Source organism: Artibeus jamaicensis, unplaced genomic scaffold, assembly GCF_021234435.1.
Source record: "Artibeus jamaicensis isolate MK-2021 breed Jamaican fruit bat unplaced genomic scaffold, CSHL_Jam_final contig_859, whole genome shotgun sequence".
Classification (NCBI taxonomy): Eukaryota; Metazoa; Chordata; class Mammalia; order Chiroptera; family Phyllostomidae; genus Artibeus; species Artibeus jamaicensis.
The window spans coordinates 2894996-2917519 of record NW_026521989.1 but is presented as its reverse complement, the minus strand read 5'-3'; the positions used below and the strand labels follow the sequence as shown (position 1 = coordinate 2917519).

The 22524-nt window shown below is 51.8% G+C and overlaps 1 protein-coding gene across 2 annotated transcripts in view; it reads left to right on the top strand.

The window, feature by feature from the left end:
- The first annotated feature begins 2966 nt into the window (after nucleotides 1-2966).
- The window catches only part of CD99 (CD99 molecule (Xg blood group)), a 28039-nt gene continuing 8481 nt past the window's right edge, over nucleotides 2967-22524 (top strand). Inside the window, exons 1-8 of one of the 2 annotated variants that reach the window (XM_053673429.1) lie at nucleotides 2967-3114; nucleotides 13387-13416; nucleotides 14820-14864; nucleotides 16095-16139; nucleotides 16699-16767; nucleotides 20062-20106; nucleotides 21085-21156; nucleotides 21286-21399. In XM_053673429.1, the coding sequence (XP_053529404.1) occupies nucleotides 3045-3114; nucleotides 13387-13416; nucleotides 14820-14864; nucleotides 16095-16139; nucleotides 16699-16767; nucleotides 20062-20106; nucleotides 21085-21156; nucleotides 21286-21399 (490 nt within the window). In that variant the 5' untranslated portion in view covers nucleotides 2967-3044. The remainder of the gene's footprint in view (nucleotides 3115-13386; nucleotides 13417-14819; nucleotides 14865-16094; nucleotides 16140-16698; nucleotides 16768-20061; nucleotides 20107-21084; nucleotides 21157-21285; nucleotides 21400-22524) is intronic. The other variant, XM_037140429.2, reaches the window with a different exon arrangement.

Sequence of the window (22524 nt, the reverse complement as noted above, 5' to 3'; positions counted from 1 at the left end):
GTGCAGGATGGGCACAGCCATTCTGCAGGGTCACTAGCCATCACGTGTCCTTTTCTATGTTCTGTCATTCTTCAAAAGTGCCTCTCATCGTCTAGGTTACCGCCTGCCCCAGTCTAGCTGCTGGGGCTCCAGACATCACCTCCGTCTTCCAGGCAGCCACAAGATGAAGCAGAGAAGGCTCCAAGTGGCCCTTCCCAGCCATTGCTGTACCTCTTAAAGAAATAATTTTTCAGAAGCGTTCCCTAACAATTTCTGCTGACATTAATTTTATCCCACAGAACCTCTTTTTTTCTTCTCTTTTTAATTCTAAGGGAGAGTGAGCCAATAATCTTAGAGCTGGCATATTGCCAACATAAATACAATCAAAGGCCCTGGTTGTGGGATGTGAGATGGGCAAGTTATAGTCTCACATGCACAACAGATGGATGGTTGGATGGATAAATAGATCGGTGGATGAATAAATAGATGGATAAATAGATGGATGAGTGAATGGATGGGTGGGTAGATGGACGGATGATGGATGGACGATGGATAAATAGATCAGTGGATGAATAAATAGATGGATAAATAGATGGATGAGTGGATGGATGAGTGAATGTATGGATGGACAGATGGATGGATGGTGGATGGATTAATAGATGAGTGGATGGATAAATGGATAAACAGATGAATAAATAGGTGGACGAGTGAATGGACGGACGGACGGATGGCAGTCAGATGGGTGGATGAATGCACTAGGAGACAGGTGGATGGATGGATACTGGCATGCATGTAAATGTAGAGAGAACATGTGCAAACACACACATACAACTGGCTTGGAGCACAGGCTACAAATAGACCAGAGTCAGGGGGATTAGTCATCACACATTCAGGAGACAGGCAGGGGCCCATCGGAGGCTGGGAGCGACCGAGAGTTACTCTGAAACAAAGGTACGAGAGGGCCCGTGGAGCCTGCCAGAAAAGGCCAGAACCTGGCCGTGCCCCGAGGCTCGGCCAGCACCACGCACAGCCCGCAGGTACTCCCAGTCCCGGTCCAGCTCACGGCCTCCCATGCCATTTGGATGCAACCCAAGGGGCGCCTTCCACCCAATTTCATTGCCATCCTGGAAGATAAAGCTTCCTGCCACCCAAGCGTCTGCGGACTGTTGTGGGCGTTTTAATTCGGAGACAAGCAAGGTAGCCCTCGACTGTGATCACCCCCAGGCAGCTGAATGAATCAGGAGAAATCTTCAAAAGGCCTGTCCGTAACCACGTAAGTGAGAGCCCGCATGCCTGGCATTCAGAGGAGGACCGGGCGTATTTATCACGGCTGGTGACCCAGCCCCTCAGTGATAAGATGCACCCAGACTCCAGAACTTCCTGGAATATTACAAGGGTGAAAAGAGAGACGGGCTTCCACCACGGTGAAGAGGTCTGGGATTCCTGCAGGTAGGAATTTCCTTTGAAGATGGTAGGAGTGAACTGGACATTTCCCAGGAAAGAATCTCTGCGTTTGTGCAGGAAGCACATGTTTTCTTGTGTTTTAATCATCCAGGCTTCATTCTGAGGCCGACTGACCTCAAGGTGCCAAAAAGGCTGCCGCAGCTCCAACACCCCCTCTTTTTCTACCATAAGAGCTCTGAGATCCGCCCTCCATTGGCCCCAAGACTGTGTGTGTGTGTGTGTGTGTGTGTGTGGCGGGGGGAGGGAATGGAAAGAACTAATTGACACTCTTTCAAGTGTCCATGGTGGAGGGTTAGAGAAAAAAATGTAAAGAAGGTTCAGGGCACCTGAACATGAGACAGGGGGTCAACCCAGGCTTATGACAAGAAGTCACACTTTAAAGGCTGCGTGTTTTGTTAGGTTTCTTTCTCCCTGGAAAGGAAATATAGCCTGTCTGTCCTTGGGATTCTGTTGGTGAAGGAAACCGCAGCCCGGCTGCAAAGAGTTGTCAGAGTGTGAGGTGAGCAATCACCCAGACGCACGGTGGGCCCTGGCGCATGGCCGTCTGTGATCCCCCCACCCGGTCCCCCCACCGCCCGGGCCTGGCGTGCAGAGCCGGCGGCAGCAGACAGGGTCCTGGGGCATGGCCAGGAAGGAGCCGGGGCCTGGACTCACCCCGGGAGGAGCGGACAGCGGCGCTCACGAGCCCTCGGTCGCCTGCCGCACTGTGACTCAGGAATCCTTTACCCAGGCCCTGGAGGCCAGGCGGAAAGAATTTGAAGCTAACGTCTTCGTTAAAGAAATACACTGTAAGCCTGGCACTGGGAAAGGGCAGCCCGGGGCCTCTGAATGTCTCCAGAGACCCCGGAGAAGGGGGCTGGCCGCCTCGGAGGGGACAGGGGACCCTTGTCTTGGCTCTCCCCGCCCCACCCCTGACCTGGCCTGGGGAGGTTTTCGGGAACTGCAGGCCCCTGGAATGGCAGCCCTGGGTCAGGCGGAGGAATAGACCACCGACCGGCCCTGCCGCCCCAAAGCCCCCACCGCTGCTGTGGCCTCCGTGAGTCCAGCCTGGACTTCGGGGAGCAGGGCGCCCCCGCTTTATTTTCCTAAGGAATCTCTCTTGGGGGTGGTCCTGTGACGACCTGGAAGGGGTTGTGGAGACAAGGAGGGTCCCCACAGTCTCCACACAAGGGAGGGGGTTTCACTGGGCTCCTTAGAGGCACCGCGCCGTGGCATCCGCAGTAAACGGAGGAAGAAGTGGGGTTTATTTGTTGCCTTCCGTGCGGCCCTGGGGTCCCGTCACGGGCGGGTGGGGGCATCCCCATCCTCTCCCCAGTGGGAACGGGGCTCTTTTCCCGGGCCTAGGCCCCCCAGTGGGGGCCGGGCCGTCCGCCGTCAGCTCCGCGCGCTCCACCCCGGGCTGCTTCTGGGCAGCAGGGCCGGGTGGTCACAGGCGGGGCGAGCTCGGGTTGGGGCGGGGTGATAGCGCCGCGCCCCCTTTTCCCCCTCGTCCGGCGCGGGCTCCGCCCCGGGGTGGGAGTGTGTGGGGGAGGGGGTTGCAGTGCAGCCTCCGTCCGCCAGCGCCACTTCAGGGATCCTGCCTGCACCGCACCGGGCGCACCATGGCGCGCCGGGCTGTCCTCGTGCTGCTGCTGCTGCTGGGACTGCTGAGCGCTCCGGTGTCTCCCCAGGGTGAGCGTGCGGCGGGGGCAGGGCGCGGGGCCCCGGTGTGGGAGGGGGCGCAGGGGCGGGCTGCCCCGGGCCCACCTGGAGTCTCCCCGCGGGGCGGGGTGTGTGGTGCGTGCTGCTCACGGGTGGCCAACGCCCCAGGGGAGGCAGCCAGCGCTGATTCCTGCAACTTTTTTCCCCCGGACCATTTTGGGCTCAGTCCAGAGGGGAAACGTCAGCTTTGGTTGTTTTTGTTTTTCACCACCACCTGTGAAAAGTCGCCGGGGTCTGGAAGGACCGGTGACATTGGCCTCCCCCACCCGAGGGGCAAAGTTTGTTCCGGGACCCGCCTGTGCGCCCCCACCCGGGCTGGGCTCCCGAGCGCACTCCTTTGTTCTGGGGCGCGGTGGGAGCTCCGAGCCACGCCCTGTGTCCCGGGCCTAAATTTGGACGCTGCCGGGGAGCCAGACACCCAGGGGGGAGGGGAGGGAAGGGAAGCGTTAGACCAGCTCTGGGCGTTGGAGGAGCCCAAACGCCGGCCAAGTGTCCAGGCCTCGGGGACGGCAGCGCGAGAGGACAGGCCGTGCGAAGACAAGAAACGTGTTCTCAGCGGATAGGGTGCCACGCGAGATGGTTCAGAAAAAAAGTTTCCAGAGCAGGGAACTTCTCGGGAGCCCGGCCCCACGATCCCACGCGGTTCGCCCGGCCGCTTCCTGGCGTGGGCTTTGGTTTCTGCCTTGAAAACACGGGAGAGGAGGGCTAGCCCGCCCCTCCCCCGCCCCCGCGGAACGCAAGGTCCGGCTGCGGTCCGCCCCCGGCGCGCGCTGCGTATTTTGTCCCGAACGCTGCGTTATTGTGCTGGCCAGTGCGGCCACACTGCCAGGCGGCCGGGGAGGCGGGCAGTGGAGTTTCTAGGCCGGTCTGGTGGGCGCCGCATGTGTATTTGGAACCAGAAATGGGACCGAGAAGACGGAGGAGGCCTGCCTCGACTTGGGAGCAAGCTACCCTGATCTATGGGGCCATGGAGGGTGGGGGTGGGGGGCGGTGTGGGCAGAGACTCCCTCCTGCCTCTCTGGTGCCTTCTGGAATATCCCTGCTTGTCCTCCGTTTCTTTATAAGTTTTTTTTCCCTTGCATGTTGCATTTGATCAAACTATACCAGCTCCTACCTCCCCAACTTTCTCACTGATCCAGTTTCTGCCACTTGTTTATCGTTTCCTGAGAGATTTTGTGTTTTTTCCTGAGCACCTACTGTGTGCGGCCTCCAGGGAAATGGGTGAGGGGGGGATGTTCTGGTAACCCCAGCATGGGCCATCTATGGAGGGGGGGCCAGGGACAAATATCCAGACAGGAGAATGGGACAAGCCCCAAGGTGGGGGTGAAGTGGTCTCCGTGGCGACAGTGACCGGCTCTGTGGCTGTGGTGTTGTGGTCAGTCTGTGGTGGCGTCGGGTCAGGGCAGCCCCCAAGTAAGTCATTTTGAAAGTGTTTAGGGGAAAGAAAAAACAAAACAAAAACAAAACCAAACCCAACCCCCAGCACCGTGAGCCAAGAATTCCCTGATTTCCGATGAGGGGGGGACACGAGCCAGCCTGGCCAGCCTGGGACCCCAAAATGCAGAGAAATTGGAGGTTTAGTAGCCACTGACCTCCTTCAGAAGTCCCATCCTGGGGATGGGGGTAGGAACAGGCTGTCCTGAAGGTGCGCATGGGTTTTATCAGCAAAGTCTCTTTTGTGGCTGGTGCACTGGAGACACAGTTTGTCACAGAAATACGCTGGTGCCTCGGTGTCCGCTCTGGCGGTTAAAGTCCTGTGAGGCCAAGGACGGATCTCGATTGTAGGGCTAGTGACATTGGTCTGATTTCAGAGTCCTTGGGCCCCAGGGCCCTGAGTTCCCAGGTGGCCTCGACGTCCCTGTGGGGAGGGACAAGACAGAGCACAGAAGGGCAAAGAGGTGCCTTCAACCCCAGGTGGAGACATTTTTGGTTGTCATGACTGGGAAGGGTGTGGCCCTGGTATCTGCCGGGTGGAGGCCAGGGATTCCGCTCAGCACCCTCCAGGGCCCAGGGCGAGGGACTCTGGTGTTTGTGCCACAGGCTGTCGCCCGCTGTTCATCGGGGCTGTGACTCGAGTCCGCACACACCCTCCATCCCAAAGTCAGCTCTGTGTGCCCCCTGTTTGGAAGCTGCAACGCCCACCTGAGCCGATGTCCCAAGGCCAGTCTGGGGGGTTCCCCGCCGTCCCCACCCAACAAGAATAGGCTTCCGTGGGGGCTTGCATTCCCCGGACCCTGGCCTCGCCCCCGAGGGTGCTTGCTTCTGCCTTCCTCCCAGAGAAAAGCCGGCCATGGTCCCACCCGCTTGCTGGGCCCTGATACAGTTTAATGGCTCTTCCCTGACCCCCTGCCCGCATCCTGTGTTTCTGATGCTTCCAGACACTCTGTTTGTCTCTCAGGAGATTAAACTACTTTGTTGAAAAGGGAGCACTTTTTGGGGGGAGCTCCCAAGGGAGCATTGGCCCCGGGCGCAGGTGGCAGACAGTCACTGAGGAGAGAAGACAGCACAGAGGTCGTGGCCGGTTGCGTGGAAGGCGACGTAGGTGTCCTTCTCCCTCCACGGGAGACTTCCTGGGCACTCACACCTCCCCTCACAACGGTGTGGTTTAGGGAACAGGGTCACCTGGTTCGAGGACCGGCTTGGGCGCCCAGAGAGTTGAGGAGCGCCCCGTGCAATGCCGCGTCCCCGAGAAGGTCCCCTTCCGTCCTCACACTGGGGGACTGTCTCCAGCAGTTCCATAGACGCACTGTCCTGTGACCAGCGCCCCTTGCCAAACCCTGGGGTGAATCACGGAGTGTGTGTGTGCACACAGAGGAACCTCCCAAAACTTTTTTTTTGTGATGGGGACAGAATGCTTTGGAAAATATTTCCTGCAGACATGGGGACTTCCTAAGCCTCCAAGAAGGAGCAACAGGCTACCAGGTACATCCCAGGCCAGCAAGATCGCCAAGGAACAGCGAGACCTCTTCCTTGCTGGCTTTTAGAAAGACGAAGGGTGCAAGGCAGTGCTGTGCATTGTCACAGAGGCGCCTGCCGCCATTGCGAGAAGTACATGCAGAGAAAGAAATTCTGGAAGGAACCAGGATGCAAGACCACACGTTTTCTTGATTTTCCACAGGGACTCGTAGTATCAACCGGCATTTTGCCCTTAAGCTGTCCTGAGATGCCTCTAACACACACACACACCTTTCTGAGAATATTTTGTTTTCATTTGCTCCTTTTGGAAAAATCACCAGGCTGCCCAAGATGCCTGCGTCATGGGCCCGGTTGGTGCCGCCACAACACTGGTTCTGCACGTGGTCTCGTTGTCCGGCAGACAGACTACCGGTCGACCAGCTGCCGGGCGGTTCTCTTGCTCTCTGCCCACCTGTTGTCGGAAAAGGCGCTAACTAATCAAATTCCTCCTTGTAGTTACCTGATTATCTCTCACTTCTGCAGATAGTCCTGCCCTGGGCTGCCCCTTCTTGAAATTCCTGTTCTTACTCTCTGTCTGCTTTTTTTTTTCTCTTGACCAGATTTGGGAGCGTAACACTTGGGTGTGTTTCAGCTCTCTCTTAGAATGACTCATACTTGCCGCCTTCCCTCATGTGTTCTCTTGCTAGTCATTCTATTTTTTTTTTAAAAAAATGTCCTAAACAGGAAGCTAGAGACTTCCTCTTTCCTCACCCCAGAGGCAGAGACAAGCCCTCCCACCAGGGATTCTCAGACAGCAAGGTGAGGCCCACTGCGGGGCCATCGGTGTGGTGTGGGGTCAGCAGCGTGAAGGAAGAAAAGTAAACACGGGGGGGGGGGCGGGGGACGTCAGCCAGCGTGTTTCACGCACCCCTGCCCAGCCAGCATCGGTGGGGCTGGATTCCCACTTCCTCTGGGCGCCCCTGAACCCTGACAGGAAACATAACCTGAGGCCGTGTCTTGCTGTTTTGGGTAGAACCCCCTCAGTTTCGGGGAACCACCTTCACATTGCAGTTGCGTGGCAACTTGTCAAAGAGCAGAGCAATCGCGCCAAGGGTGCTTTTGAAAAAAAAAACAGTCTTTGTTTTCATTTGTTGAAGGGCTGTCTCTCTGAAGGGCTGGAGCTGCCCAACACAATGCAGTCAGAGTTGGAGGTTCTTCAGTGTCGCTCGGGGACCCCAGGGCTGGCCGGGGGCTGCCCTGTGGTGTCGGATCAGAGAGAGGTGCAGACCAGAAAAGGCGAGCGTTTCCATGGGACCGCAACGTGCCCGAGTTACCCGTGCACGAAGTGTAAATCGCTCCTGTTGTCTGGGGGGGCAGGTGCTCTCGCAGGCATGCCGATTTTCTAAATATGGCAAGAAGCCAGAGGGTGGCCACGGTCCCCTTCTGCTTCTTCCCGTCCAGAGGGGCGTGGGTTCAGTCCAAGACGTGAATGAAAGTGGTGTGTTTGCTGAATACACAGCAGAACATGAGCTTCCCCCCCATGAAGGGATGGGGGACAGCGCCGGTCGGGGGTGGCACAGAGCGGTGCATGCAGATAGGGAAGGGGAGGTTGGGCTGGGTCTCAGTGAGGGCAAGGACACTAGGGACAGGGGCCTTGTGGGGATGGGTGGCTGGTGCCTGGGTGACGAAGAGGGGGTCCCTCCCTGCTGAGGAAGTTCCTTAAGGACCACGGCATGGCTGGAGGGAGGTGGCACACACTGGGCATGATAGATGGCGGACAGATGGATGGACGGATGTCATAGATGATGTATATAATGTCATAGATGATGTATATATGTATGTGTGGATGGATGGATGGATGGATGGATGGATGCGTAGTTGGAGAGATGTGTGGATGGATGGATGGAGGGATAGATATTATAGATTATAGGTGGATGGATGGATAGATATACGTGGTAGATGATAGCTAAATGGTAGAGGCTAGATAGAACATAGAGATATACAGATGGAGCTCTTTATCCATCTATATACTCATTCACCTATCCACCCAGCCATCCATCCATCCATCTACCCCTCCATCCATCCATCCATCCATCCACCATCCATCCATCTATCCATCCATCCACCATCCATCCATCCATCCACCCACCATCCATCCACCCATCCATCTATCCATCCATCCACCATCCATCCATCCATCCACCCATCCATCCATACATCCATCCATCCATCCATCCATCCATCCACCATCCATCCATCCATCCACCCACCATCCATCCATCCATCACCCACCCATCCACCATCCATCCACCCATCCACCATCATCCATCCATCCATTCACTAATCCACCCATCCATCATCCATCCATCCATCCACCCATCCATCCATCCATCCATCCATCCATCCATCCATCCATCATCCATCTATCCACCCATCCATCCACCCACCCATCCATCCATCCATCCATCCATCCATCCATCCACCCATCCATCTACTCATCCATCCATCCAGGTATCTTTTATCCATTGCTTTTTCTTCCTCTCTCTCTCTTGCTCTCTACCTAGAATCTATCAATCACCCATCTGTCCGGAGAAGTGGCAGCAGCTGCCCCTCTCAGGTGGTTTCCTGCTGTGGGTGTGCATCCCCTCAGTGCCCCGAGACCACAACCCCTTAGACCTCATCATAGCTCACTATGAGCGTATCACTGGGCAATGCAGGCCGTGTTCTGCATTCCAGGGAGAGAAGGAGCCGGCTGGAGCTGGGGAAGAGATTAGGAGATGGGAAGAACACAGGGAAACATAGCCTGTGCTGGGGTGCAGACTGTACCCTGTATTTTGCTTCCCTAGACAGAGCTCCTGTGAGGTCCCACCCCAAATCTGTCTGCATGGTAGGCTTAGGTAACCGCTGATAGATTCGGTCCAGCCGGTTGCGCCGATGCTGTCTCCTAGTCCCTCACACCTGGAGCTTCTGATTATTTTCTCCCTCTCCTGCAGCTCCTCCTTCATCCCTGTTTTTCATGGCACAGCCCTTTGCCAAGACTCTCAAACTGAAGAGTCGCCAGTCAGTGTTGCCAGCTCCTTGGTGTTACATCCAGTCTGTTAGCAGATACCACTGGCATCATCTCCTGAACCTTTCTCAGCCCTTGCTCCTTTTTTTCGCTGCTCCCCCTCTCGCGACGTTAAGCCGGCAAATCTTCTTCCTTCCCTGGGTCTTGGCGGCACTTTCAGGGGTCCTGGAGACTCCCTCTCAGAATGCTGGATCATTTTTTATAATATTTTATTTATTTATTTTTAGAGAGAGGGGATGGGAAGGAGAATGAGAGGGAGAGAAACATCCATGTGTGGTTGTCTCTCATGCGCCCCCTACTGGGGGCGTGGCCCGCAACCCAGGCGTGTGCCCTGACTGGGAGTCGAACCAGTGACCCTTTGCTTCACAGGCCTGTGCTCAATCCACTGAGCTACACCAGCCAGGGCAATAATAATTTTTTGTAATGCATCAGAAGAAATAGACAGGTTTCCAGGGAAACCAGGTGCAGTAGACCAACTCGCCAGCACCCAGAGGAGATGCTGCTTTGTGCCCTGTGCATTGCTGTGACGCCCTCCATCCTGCTCTCTCTCTCTCTCTTCTGATGCCCAAGTGATGGTCCCAAGTGCAGACCTGCTCAGTGAGCCTTCGGTGGCTTCTGGACACCCAGCTTTGGGGACAGAGCATAGTACCCTCCCTCTGCCAGGAATATGGTTTGGTGGGGGAAGACAGTGTCCCACGTTTAGGGAAGTTCAGCTTGGTGCCCAAGAGAACTTTCTCAGTCCTGGTAGCGAACGTATCTAAGAACCATCACCGAGGCCTCTGCAGCTTCTTATGGGTGGTAGATGGTGGGATCGCCACCCATCTACCCATCAGTCCATCCACGCAGCTGTCAGTCCGTCGACCCGCCCACTCACACATCCATCCATGCATCTACCCCTCCATGTATCCATCCTCCACCCCTTCCTCCCTCCCTCCCTCCCTCCCTCCCTCCACATTCTTCCACATACCCATCCATCCACGTACTTATCCAGGCTCCCCTGCGTCCGTGAGGAATGACAGAGGTTTCCCGCAGGACGGGTCATTTTCTCAGGGCTTTGAGGCATCAGTAAGAGTTTTTCTGGCATGAGAGGAATGGTTTGACATGTATGACCAAGTGGAGGATGCAAGCGAAGACTCAGGAAAGGTGGAGATGCCCAAACGCTGTGACTCCGACGGCCTCACCACTCATTCCCAAGATGCTGGGGACAATGATAAATTGCCTATCGCCGCACGGTGACATCTATCGGACACCACAGGCACTGTGAGGATTCAGTTCCGAGCAGCAGAGCCTGGACTCAGCAGGGTCCTGGGTGGTCCCTGCCTCCCTGGGAACCTCGAAGTGCGTCCCTGAGGACGGCTCCCCAGACCAGCGGGGGCAGCTTCCCCAGGACGAGTGGGCAAGTTGGCCTCTTAACATCAAGTCTGTCGTAGACTGACCTGCAGGCCCCTGCCCGACCCTGCGTGCACCCTGGTGCTCACGCCTCCATGAGGAGGGAACTGGCTGGCCCCCTTCACCTGCAGTCACCTTAGACCCAGGCTAGGTCTGCCACTGCGTGGGGCTTCACAGCGGAAAAACACAGAGTCGCATTGAAAACTCGCTGTGTCCCTGGGGTTCATTCTTTTTCATGCTGGGCCAGCAGGGAATGTTCTGGACGCCCGGGGATGGCCAGTCTGGTTATTGTGGCCACACACACGCCTCCGCACGGGGCCGCCAGTCCCTGTGGGATCAGCCATTCAGGACACTCTCGGCCTTTAATGCATTGTGAGCTTGAACTTGATCCAGCTGTCGACTGCGTTTTTTTCTGCTAGGACATTCATTCCCGGCACGAATTCATCTTGGTGCCCGGCTTCCCAGACCCGCGTGTGAGACCGTGAGACTGAGCCAGAATATGGTATCACGTGTGTGGACCTAGAAAAACACCTGTCAGAAGCTGTCCGGAAAAAGCAGGGTGTTTTAAAGGGTTTAAAATAAAAGAAACTAAAATTTAGCCAGCGGCCCTGATCTCTGCACCTTGCTTCCCTGCTCCCTTGAGGACTTCAAGCTCCATCTGTACCCGTCCTCTGTGCTCACAGCCTGCGCTTGGTACTAGAATTTTCTATACGCAGGCTACCCTGCTTCACCCGCCCTGCGCACACCTGGATGCCGGGATTTCAGGGGTTCGCCTTTGTTCCGGAAAACCTTGGCCTGGGGTGAGCAGACACAGGCGTGGGATGCATGCTTGGCCCCTGCCTCTTGTCCTGGTGGCTTTGTGGGCTGTTGTGCCACCGAAGTTCTTAGTGAGGCTCGGAGAGATGGGGGTGGGGGGCGGGGCTGCAGAAGCTGGGAGTAGGTGTGGCTGCCCTGCATGGTGCAGGGCGTGGTGGGGGCCGTGGCCTGGACACCAGGGTAGGGCGTGGGAGTCAGGTGAAGTTCCCTTCTCCCCCACCCTGATGGCAGCGCCGTGGGGTTCAACTGTCTCATCCAGAAAGTTTCAGGAACGTAGCCGGCCGTGGGAAAATGCACCGTGGCCTCCGCGAGCTGTTATTATGTCTGTATCACGCTTTTCTTGCTCTTCAAGAGGGAACCTGAAAGGCGGAGGCACACTCCGGCCGCCTGAGTTCTCCTGCTCGTCTGATTTTATTTCTGCAAATCGTCTCTAGTTTATCTTTACCTCTGTTTCTTGTATAATGAATACGTTCTGTTTGCAAGGTATATCACTTGTCCTATCTACGACTTATTATTGTACATGGACATTTATTTCTGTTCTAAGTTTATCTCTCAAATTAATTTGTTTTAATTTAGACATTTATTTATAGGATTTACAAGTTCTGTGGATACGTTCTAAATTGCGTAATTTACAATTACATATCATTTATTGTTATAAATGTTCATATTTTGCTTCTACCATTATACTTTTATCTGTTTATTTTTACATATAACTTTTACATATTTATATATTGGTTTTATATTTACACATACATCTTATATATAAACAAGTTATACACTTGGTAATCACTGTAATTGATGATTGTGCATAGGTTTTATTTCTATTCTAATTTATTTCCATTATAGATTTATGTAATTTATACACACACATTCTATATGTAAATGGCAGAATTTTTAATTTTTATAATTTATTATTGGAGCTCTATTCTTATCTGTCCTAGTGGTATTTCTTTAATTTATTTCAATTTTAGTTCTGTGTGTCAGAATTTTTAATTTTTATAATTTATTATTGGAGCTCTATTCTTATCTGTCCTAGTGGTATTTCTTTAATTTATTTCAATTTTAGTTCTGTGTGTTTCTCTCTATTCCTTATCCATCCCCTGTGTGTGAGTTATACACTGTGGTACTTTATAGGTATTTTATTTCCATTCTGTTTTTGCTGCCAGGATTTGTGCTCTGTCTGCATTTACTCAGACCTGCTGTGTAGACAAGTTGTACCATTTTGAGAAGTCCCCGTTGCGAGGGTTTCCCTGCACCGCTGAAGTAGCCCGCCCTCGTGATGGAATTTGGGGGAGTCCCACTGTAGCTTCGTCCCTGGTGACAGGGTGCCACCCCCGCCCCCACCAGGAAGCCCAAATACCAGGGTCTCGGGGACTCATCTGGGTTCCCCTGTGTGCTTCGCCAGGGTGACTCAGCCCCGCACCCCGGGGCCAGGGGCCTCGCCCGGGGTGACTCACTGTCTGTGTGCATGGCTCGGACAGCTGTGGGGGGCGGGCTGGAGACCAGGGGCACCTGGGCTTCCACCGAGGGACCCCCGGCTTGTGGTGTCACAGGCAGGTCCCCGATCTGCCTGGCCGCCTGGGACCTCAAGGGGGTGGGTTGCCGGCTTGACACGTTCGAGGACGATTGGACGTCAAGGTGTCCTCCCCTTGCTGGACACCCAGAGCTGGACACTCCACCCCTTCCTCCGAATTCCGGATGCGTGGGTGCCTGTCTGTGGGACAGCGTGCCCACAGACTCTCGGTGTCCAGGGCTTGGCAACCCTCCCCCGCCATTTCAAAGGCACAGCCTTCGTGATAGAACCAGGCACAGGCAAAATGACCGCGTTCTGCCCTTTTCCTTTTCTGCTAAATTCTACCCTTGTTGGTTGTTTTCAGTACAAAGGGGCCTATTGGTTGTGGGCGTGGAAGTGAGTGTGCAGAGGAAGGAGACAGATCACAGCACATTGGTGTGTCTTCCAGAGCCCCCAAACGCCCCAGGCAGTGCCCTGCCCAGCCCCTTTCTGTGTATCATTTTCTTAATTTCCCAGTTTCCTCAGATTTCCCTGAATTCTAACCGGACTCTTTTTCTCTTAGACGATTTCAACTTATTGGATGCCCTGGACGGTGAGTGATTTTTTTTTAAAGATTTTATTTATTTATTTTTAGAGAGGGGAGAAGGGAGGGAGAAAGAGAGGGGAACAAATATCCATGTGTGGCCGTCTCTCCTGCGCCCCCTACTGGGGACCTGGCCTGCGGCCCAGGCATGTGCCCTGACTGGGAATCGATCCGGCGACCCTTTGGTTCACAGGCGGGCACTCCATCTGCTGAGCCACACCAGCCAGGGCTGCGAGTGATATGGGACGGTGGTGGCAAGAGCCCGGGGACACGATGTGCACAGAGCAGGGGGTGCTGTCTTGGGCACGCGTCCCACCCCTGCGTCCTTCTGCCCCTGGATGTCTGCACCTCTGTGCCCGCAGCTCATTCTCCTTAAGGAGGGCAGGGAGTTCCTAAGGACCTGTGTTCATGGACCGTAATCTTTGTCATCCCTCGATCGAATCGATAGTCATCGGCCACCCCCCTGTGGCCCAAGGCAAAAGGCTGGACCCAAACTCAGCAAGGCAGGCACTTGCCAAGCAGCCGTAGGAGACTCTCACTCCTGGGGAAGTCACGCTTCTGGAAGACAAGCGGTGGCACACTTCATGGTCCCGGTGACCACAGCTTGCTGTCCTTTGTTTCCCAGGGGACCAGACTGGGGAGGGGCCCTGAGGAGCTAGGACTTCCTGTCAGGACACACCGTGCTGAAAGCATGCTCAGCCTCTCTCCGGGAATTTTATTTTCAAGCGCATTTTAATTTGGTGTGAAGAATCGCAGTAACAAAAATGATGTCCCTTAAAATTCTGTGGGTTAGCGTGCACCAGTCTAGCCCTAGCTTCATCATTCAGCTGTTAGAGCATCGTCCCGATACACCAAGGTTGTGGGTTCGATTCCCCAGTCAGGTCGCATGCAGGAACCAACCAGTGACGCATCAGTAACAGCTACCACAAAGCAAAGTCTCTCTGTCTCTCTCTCTCTTGCAAATCAATACATAAAACATTTTTTAAAACCTTACAAAGTCCCCCGATGTTTTCATTTTTTCAGCCCAGGTTGCCTTGCTTTTGTGAAGTCCTCGGAAGAGTGTCTTCGGGCATTTGAAATTGGGGGATGAATTGTCCCGATAGTATTTTTTAAAAGAGGAAGCAGTTGCCATTTTCCACGGCGTATTTGTGTGGGCAAAGGCGTTATCGGGAACGATAAAGGAGATGATGAGGCATGTGTACAGGGTCTTAAGTCTCCTTCCTGATCTCCAGTTTCAATGTTTTGGATTTCTCATTCTTATTTATTGACTTAATAAAAGGTAAATGTTGGGGAAAAATTAAAAAAAAAAACATGATTGACTCTTTTTTTTTTAATGGGGCATTCTAGGGAGTTGACTTTGTTTCTGAGCTACAAGTTTTACTTACAGAAATGTCTTTTTTTTTTTTTTTCAGACACTGAGAAGAAGCCCACACCACCCCCCAAAAAACCCGCTTCGGGTAAGAAGCCGATGTTCTTTGTGAGCCAAGAGAGTGGGCAGGTCATTGTCTTGAACCCTGATTTCCCCAAGAACTGGATGACCCATGGACAAACAGGAACTACTCAGAATTTGGGGGCTCTGTGTATGGTCTGGTTAAGATTTGAATTGTTTATGATGCCCAATGATTTCTGGAGGAGAGAATGGGTGCTCTTCAGTGAGGTAGTCTTGGGTCATTGGAACATTAAGTGTTTCTAGGTGTCTGGCTCTTGGGAGAAATAATTTTAGGGGCTGAGACTCCTGTAGACCCCATGAGAAAATTCACACCGCAGCTGCCAGGACTTCAGCGTCTATGCCTTCATGCTCACTGATGCTTTCAAATACAATGCAGAAATTAGGGACAAATACTGAAGTTGGTCAACGCTCTAATTCGGTGGTGGTTAGCCACTCGGAGTAAAATCGATGCCTCAAGTTGTACGACTCTTCTGAGTTTTTATTTTCAGGAATAATATATCTGCTTAATTAGGGGGCTTGCTTGTAGAAGGTTATCTCTTGAGTGAAGGGTTGGCACAGGTCTTTGTTCACACCCAGGCGTTGGGACGCTTCATACACCTTGCAGGATAAATTGCGGTTGAATAAGTGAATTTGCACCACTGTGAGCGGTAGGCAACACGTAACATCCACCTCGTGCTTCACAGTCGTCCAGTGTGTTGTGTGGGGTGGACATGTGTGTCTAGACAAGAACTGGAATTGGAAAACAGGTCTTAAAACCGAGAAGGCGCCCTGGGGAACTCTCCAGAATCATCATGCCGATTCATCAAGGGTACCTGGGTCAGGACCACCATTGTTGAGGGAGCTTGTCACACAAATCTGGCCACCCATTTCTGTCCCTGTGTCTTGGCGAACCCACCTCCTTGCAGAAGTTGCTGGCCGTCTGTGGGGGAATGGCCGGAGAATGGGAAATGAACCAGACGGAGTGTTCTGGAGGTGGCGTTGGAAATCCACCTCGGTCCGTGGGGTGCTGGTGATGGATAAATTACTTCTGTTTTTGTTGTATCGTGTACTCTTCATCTGAGAGCTGAACCACGTGGAAATTGGTTGAGGAAAATGGGTTCCCCATTGCCATCCTGCTCAGAGAGGTAGTCGGACCAGTAGGAAGAAGGGAGATGGGGACGCCATTCTCTAAAAGATGCCTTTGTCTTTGCTTTTTGCCCCACAACTTGGGTATTAACGACTACCGTCCCTTCTTTAGGGGATGACTTCAGTTTAGAAGATGCGGTCGCTGGGGGAGGACACAGTGAGTAACTTTCATCACTCTGCTTCATGGCTGACTTGCTTATTATCACCAAAGGGGTGTGAGTTCAAAGAGCTTCATCATTTTACAAGGATACATAGAGGGTTTTGTTGTTTTTTTTTAAACCAGGAAAACCTAGGGAATGAGCGTGGTGCTATTTGCTATGGAGTTTACCTTTGTGCTCACTTTTACTTTGGAAACTCTGTGTTTGTGGAAATACAAGGCAAGCTGACTGGCCTTCCCTCCAACGGGACCCCATCCATGGCTGCACCCTCTTGTTGCTGCCATATTGAAATTATTGATACTGATGGCATGGCCTGGGGACCCAGCATCTTCATTTGGCACTGGGGACCCACAAATAGAGCAGCTGGTCCCAACAGCTGCACATAGCTTCTATTGGATTCACGTGAATGGAACTACTGTCGCTGGAAGACGATGGAAGGAAATCAGCAAGGGGCGGGCTGAGGGCGCGCTGAGTAGACTGTCTGCGAGCAAATGGATGATGCTTTGTTGTCTTTGCCGAAAACTGCTCATGACTGCAATTCTTCTCTTTTACCGACAGATGACCCCGTGCCTCCCGATCCACCGAAACCAAAACCGAATCCAAACCCCAACCACCCTGGAACTTCTGGTAAGACCCCCAGATCTCTCCACCGGTGCCCTGGGTGGTTGCTAGGGTACAGCCTTGTCCCCATCACTAGTGATCACTGCACATCACTGGACATCACTGCCCCATCACTGGGATAAGCAGGCTGACCGTGGTTGTTCTGTGCAGGGGAATTCCAGTTTTCCCCCCATAGTGAAAGCAGGCTTGAGAAAGATATTTTGGGTTTGCATGTGATTTTTATGGGGCAGCTGTTTTGCTTCCAAGCTTTTATGGGCACTTTAGAGAACAGCATGCAAGGTTGGTGTGTTTTTTTTCCGTTTAATCTTCATTATTTTTTCCCATTACCATTCAGTTCTCTCCTACACCCCTTCCCCCAGCAATCACCAGCCTGTTGTCCATGTCCGTGAGTCCTTTTTCCTTCTTGCTCAGTCCCTCCACTCCCAGCTCCCCCTCTCCCCACTAGCTGTCATCTGCTCTCCGTCTGTGAGTCTGTCTCTGTTTTGCTTGTTATTTCAGTTTGCTCAACAGACTCCATGTATGAGTAAAATCAGACGGTATTTGTCTTTCTCTCATTGGCTTATTCTCTCAACACGATGCTCTCCAGATCCATCCATAGTGTTCCAAAGGGTAAAATTTTCTTCTTTTTTTTTTTTTATGACCGAGTAGAATTCCACTGTGTAAATTTCCAGCAACATTTTAAATATACAGAATCGATACAAGAAAAAATGTCGGCTGGATTTTTTCATCCTTTTTGCCTTTTTTGGCACATCACTATATACTCTGAGTAACTGGGCTAGCACCAGTTTTTTGAGTGGAATGCCTATCCAAGTTTCTGGTTTCGAGTTTTTTTTTCTTTATATATTTGTTAACATTTTTAACACAGAAAAAACAAACACTGTTCAGCTACCACTGTTAACGTTGGGATGGTTATTCTCCTCAGTATTTTACTTGTGAATTAGATAAAACAAATTAAGTAAAAATGTTCATCTTTTATTTATTCTGGGCCATAAAATAGTTTTTGCTCATTAATAATAATCTAGAAACATTTTTCCATACCCTTTCATAGTTTTCATCATGTAACTTTTTAATGGCAGCTCTATGCTATTATAACTAATCTCCAAATTTGAAAATGTTCTATTTTGTTTCTTCTGAGATTTTGGAATTGTGAGTTACAAAAGCAAATTTAAGCCATCGTCATGCAATTAAAACTTTTTTTGTTAAAAAAGATTCGAGAAGTCTAGCCGTTGAGGTCAGTATGTGTGAACTCCTCCTGTAGGGGCTTTTTTTTTTAGATTTTATTTATTCATTTTTAGAAAGAGAGGAAGGGAAGGAGAAAAAGAGGGAGAGAAACATCAGTGTGAGACACATGTATCTCGGCTGCCTCTCACACACCCCCAGCCACGGGCCTGGCCCACAACCCAGGCACGTGCCCTGACTGAGAATTGAACCGGCGACCTTTGGGTTTGCTGGACGACGCCCAACCAACGGAGCCACACTTTCTCCCAGTTTTTAATTTATTTCTGTGAATAAGCGTTATGTGCACTGTTTTTCTGTTGATTTCTGCCTTGCAGATTTTTTAAACTAGATACTTAATGACGAACAGCCTTTTCCCTTTGAATACTTTCTCTCTCGTTTCTTAGTTTTTCTAACACTTTCACACTGCCCAATGACTTAGGTAAAATGTTTCCCTTTTCTTTCTACAACTTACTTGTGTGTTTGTGCAATTGTGCCTTGGCTAGAAAGCCCAAGACAAGTTTCCCATCTGGAACGGCAGACATTTGTTACGCCTGACTTTCGCTCATATCTAAAGAAATATGTTTGGAAAGACCGATACTCATTTACAGAAGTGTCTTTCCATTCCTATTCCCTTTTACTTCCTAAAAAGGAGTAATAATAATACTATGTGTTAGCACGTGCGTGTGGTCAGCAAAGAGGGTTATTTTTTTGTTTGAACCCACGAATGCGATGACTTATATGCGGAAGGATGTTCTTGTAGAATGTATACGTTTGAATTCACGAGTTAAACTCCGGTGCGTCACGATAGATTTTGTGAAGCCGATGCATTACATTTGGTGGGTGTCTCCTAGGTATCGCGGGCTAAGAAATCATTCCTACATGCAGAGGCTTGAAGATTTTTAAAAGTTGTGGTGTTTCATCAGTCTGTGCTGGGCGCGGCTGAGATGAGTTTGGCTCTAGTGGGGTCACCTCGTCTGGGGTGGCCTGGCTGGGCTGGGGGGTCCCTTCCTTGCATGTCTCACACCCTGATGCTTAGGGGCTCCAAAGAGGCTATTCAGCAACATTGCTTGGTGCCTCATGTTGCTACCAGGTTGTTGTCAGAAATACTGGGCTGACCAAAAACTTCCTTCGTTTTTTTTTTTTTTTCGTTTGACTCTAGGAAGCTCTAGTTGGCTTCCATTGGCTCTAGTCGGGCTTAGTTGTCTTCGACTTCATTCGAAACCACTTTGTTAGGTTGTATTGTGACAGCTGTCACATCAGGGTGCATTTAAAAAAGACCGTAAAAACCGGTGAATTTGGGGGCAGCCATTCGAATGCTGAAGATGGAAGAAGACACGCAACATTTTTGGCGTGTTAGGGTTTATTATTTCAAGAAAGGTAAAAACTGAAATGCAAAAAAAAAAAGGTTTGTGTAGTGCATGCAGAAGGTGCTGTGATGGATGAAACGTGTCAGAAGCGATTTGTGAGGTTTCGTGTGGACGATTTCTCGCTGGACGGTACTCCACAGTCGGGTAGGTCAGGTGAGGTTCACAGGGATTCAATCGAGACAGTCGTTGCAAACAACCAACATTGTGCCACGCGGGAGAAGCCGATCTACTCAAAACATCCAAGTCAGTCAAGTTATTGGAGAACATGGAAAATGCATCTTTTATTTAATGGATAAACACCATAGGGACTTTTTGGCCAGTGAGTCTCCCATCGGAGTCCAGAGTGAAGACCTGGGAAGAACCCAGGATGGAGAGCGTGAAAACCGCCAGCCACAACGGCAATGGACCTGCTTGAGATCAAGCCCTTTCCGACTGCTCAGTTTATAGCCATCAAAAAACATGAGGACCCACTTTTCACTTCTTCGGGTGTTCTTTTTCTGGTTTCTGAGCAGAGTTTTGGCCAAGACTGGTTTTAGGAATTTCACCACCGAGATGGAATACAGTTGTCATTGCATCTTTGAAAGACAGCTTCCGTGACGCTGTACCCTGGTGGGGCCCCTTTGGTGGGTTTTCTTGGTGTGTCCCCTTCAGCCCAAGACATCGAGACCCCGCCAGCCATTCCCGTCTGACCAGTGACCCTGTTTTTCTCTCCTAGGTGGGTTATCCGATTCTGACCTGGTCGACTTCACGTCCGGTGGAGGTAGAGTTAGTTTCTTCTTCTGTATTTTCGCTCATCACCTGTGGCTCAGCTGTTCTGCAGAGTTACTAAGGGTCGGAAGGCTGAACCCTGGGTCCTGTCTTTCTGAACGTATCACAGGTGTAGACCCTACATCCTTCCTGGTAGAAGCTGGTGCCTGGCTGTTCTGTTGATGGTCAGGGGGCCTTTCCTCCTTCAGCGGGATGGAGCTCAGTGGGAACTTCCCAGGCGTGACCCAGTCACTCACTGGTGTCTTCTGTAACTAGCTCAGGTTTCTCATGGGTTCTCTCATGTCGCCAACGAATGTTGAAATCATGGCACCAGACACAGAGTGATGTCACCTTCCCCAAGTACCCTCATCACCCCCACTGCAGTTAGAAAAGTTATTTTCTGCTTCTGTCCTTGAAATCTTAGGTCATAATAGGGTTCAAACAGTATACAGAGTTATCAACCAACCAGTAAGGAATGACATCATCTGTTTATAATTATTAGAATGTGCTTATATGCATTTGCTATATTTATAGACAATTACCTGAATGTATTTTCTGCATCCTGGGAGTCCTCAGAAATATGTCTTGAATTTCCACCCCCACAATCACAAGGGGCAGGGACTCAGGTGGGGTCTTGGACCTTGGCCTGGATTGTCCCTGGGCCCACTATAAGGGGACAGAATTCCTGAGAGACCTTCAGGACTCACTAGACAGTGGCTGTCCTCAAGCCCACCATGCAAGGATGGTCTGAGTGAATTTTTATTCTCTTTGGGAAAAGTGAGTGAGACAGGTGATACCCTCAACAGAGCAGGGACAGCCTCCTGACGATGGAAAGCGACTCCCTGCTATTCAATGTCCCGTCCCTGCCACGCCCTCTTCTGTTAAGGTCCCTTCACACCTCAAGGTCACAGGACCTGCTCCTTGGGGTGAGTTCTTCACCAAAAATCTGTGGGATGTCATTGGTCAACTAGTTTGTCCTTCTCTTGACCAGGCGGGGGCGGTGGCGGAGGTGGTGGCGGAGGCGGTGGCGAAGGAAACCAGAGGCATGATGGGGAGGGAGAAGGTAGGTACACCTGGTTTCTGACAGGTTGGCTTTGGGTGTTTAAAAATGGCCCGAACGGCCAGCTTGAACCCCCCTCACCGTCCTTTTGTGACTGTGCTCCCATAACAGTGTCCTGCGTTCTTCCCTCAGGCGAACCCCAGGGCGTGGTCCCTGGCATCATAGGGGCTGTGGTGGTGGCCGTGGCCGGGGCCATTTCCAGCTTTATTGCCTACCAGAAAAAGAAGTTGTGCTTCAAAGAAAACGGTAAGACTGCCATGCCTGCTTCCTCTCGTCTTGCCTGCTGCTACCATGAAAGCCGTTCTTTCTCTAAAACAAAGCAAAACACTCAGACGCGGTCCTCACCCGAGACTGCATGTGAGGAAGGTGGCTGATGACTCGTCACCTTGGTAGAATACGGGAACCAGGTGGTGTCTGATCCCAGCATGCACTGTGTTGAGGGGTGTCAACGTGTACATGTGACTAACCAACCCAGAGCTTGGTTTTCCATCTGGAGAGGGACAGGTGACAGTCCTTTCTCCAGAGAATTTCCCTGGGGGGGTCAGTGAGATTGCACGTGAACGTCTTGGCAGGTGTCTCGGCACCGAGCGACTATCAGAGAACTGTTAGCTCTTAGGATGCAGTCATCTTTAGTTAACGTCGCTGTCATCCCCAAGGGGGTACCATATTTCTTCCGGACCTAATGGACTGAGTGGCTCCCTTTCTGCTAAGAACCCGGTACCAGCAGGTCCTGGGAAGGGCCTCAGGTGGGATGTAAGGTGAGCAAGGGTGAGGGGCAGGATTGGGTGTGTTCATGCCTTCTGCGCAAACCTGCATTACTTCAGGTTGGTCCCTGTGCCTGAAAGTTCTGTTCCAAACACAGCTGACATTCAGGTGTGTCCTGACGTCTCTTTCTAGGTTTTTGCTTGTTTTTTTGCAGGACTCACAGGGGGTGGGCTGTGATGTGGTTTTGGGGAGGGGGTCTCATGGGCTCAAGCCTTCTCCTCTGTGGAAGGGGCCTGCTGGTGTCCGAACTTCTCATGCTTCCTGTGACCTAATTCCTTGTTCATGTCCAGCCGTTGATGTCATGAACCTGGAGGAGAATTTCCACCACATTTCCACCGCACGCTGAAGCACACAAAGCTGGATTATACAGACAAAGTCCACTCTTTTTCTCCCATCAGAGTAGAAGTTTATGTCCACACACTGTATGTAGAGCCTGAAATTCGAATTCTACCCAGCTTTTGAACTCAGAGACATAAAGGCAGCTGCTGGTTTGATATCCCCTTTCTGGCACAGAAGGGTCTTTGATTGCCTTCTATTTTCTACCTATGACTGGGTACCTTCTCTCTGGGGTGCCCAAGGACTCACGGTTGGTTGACTTAATGGCAA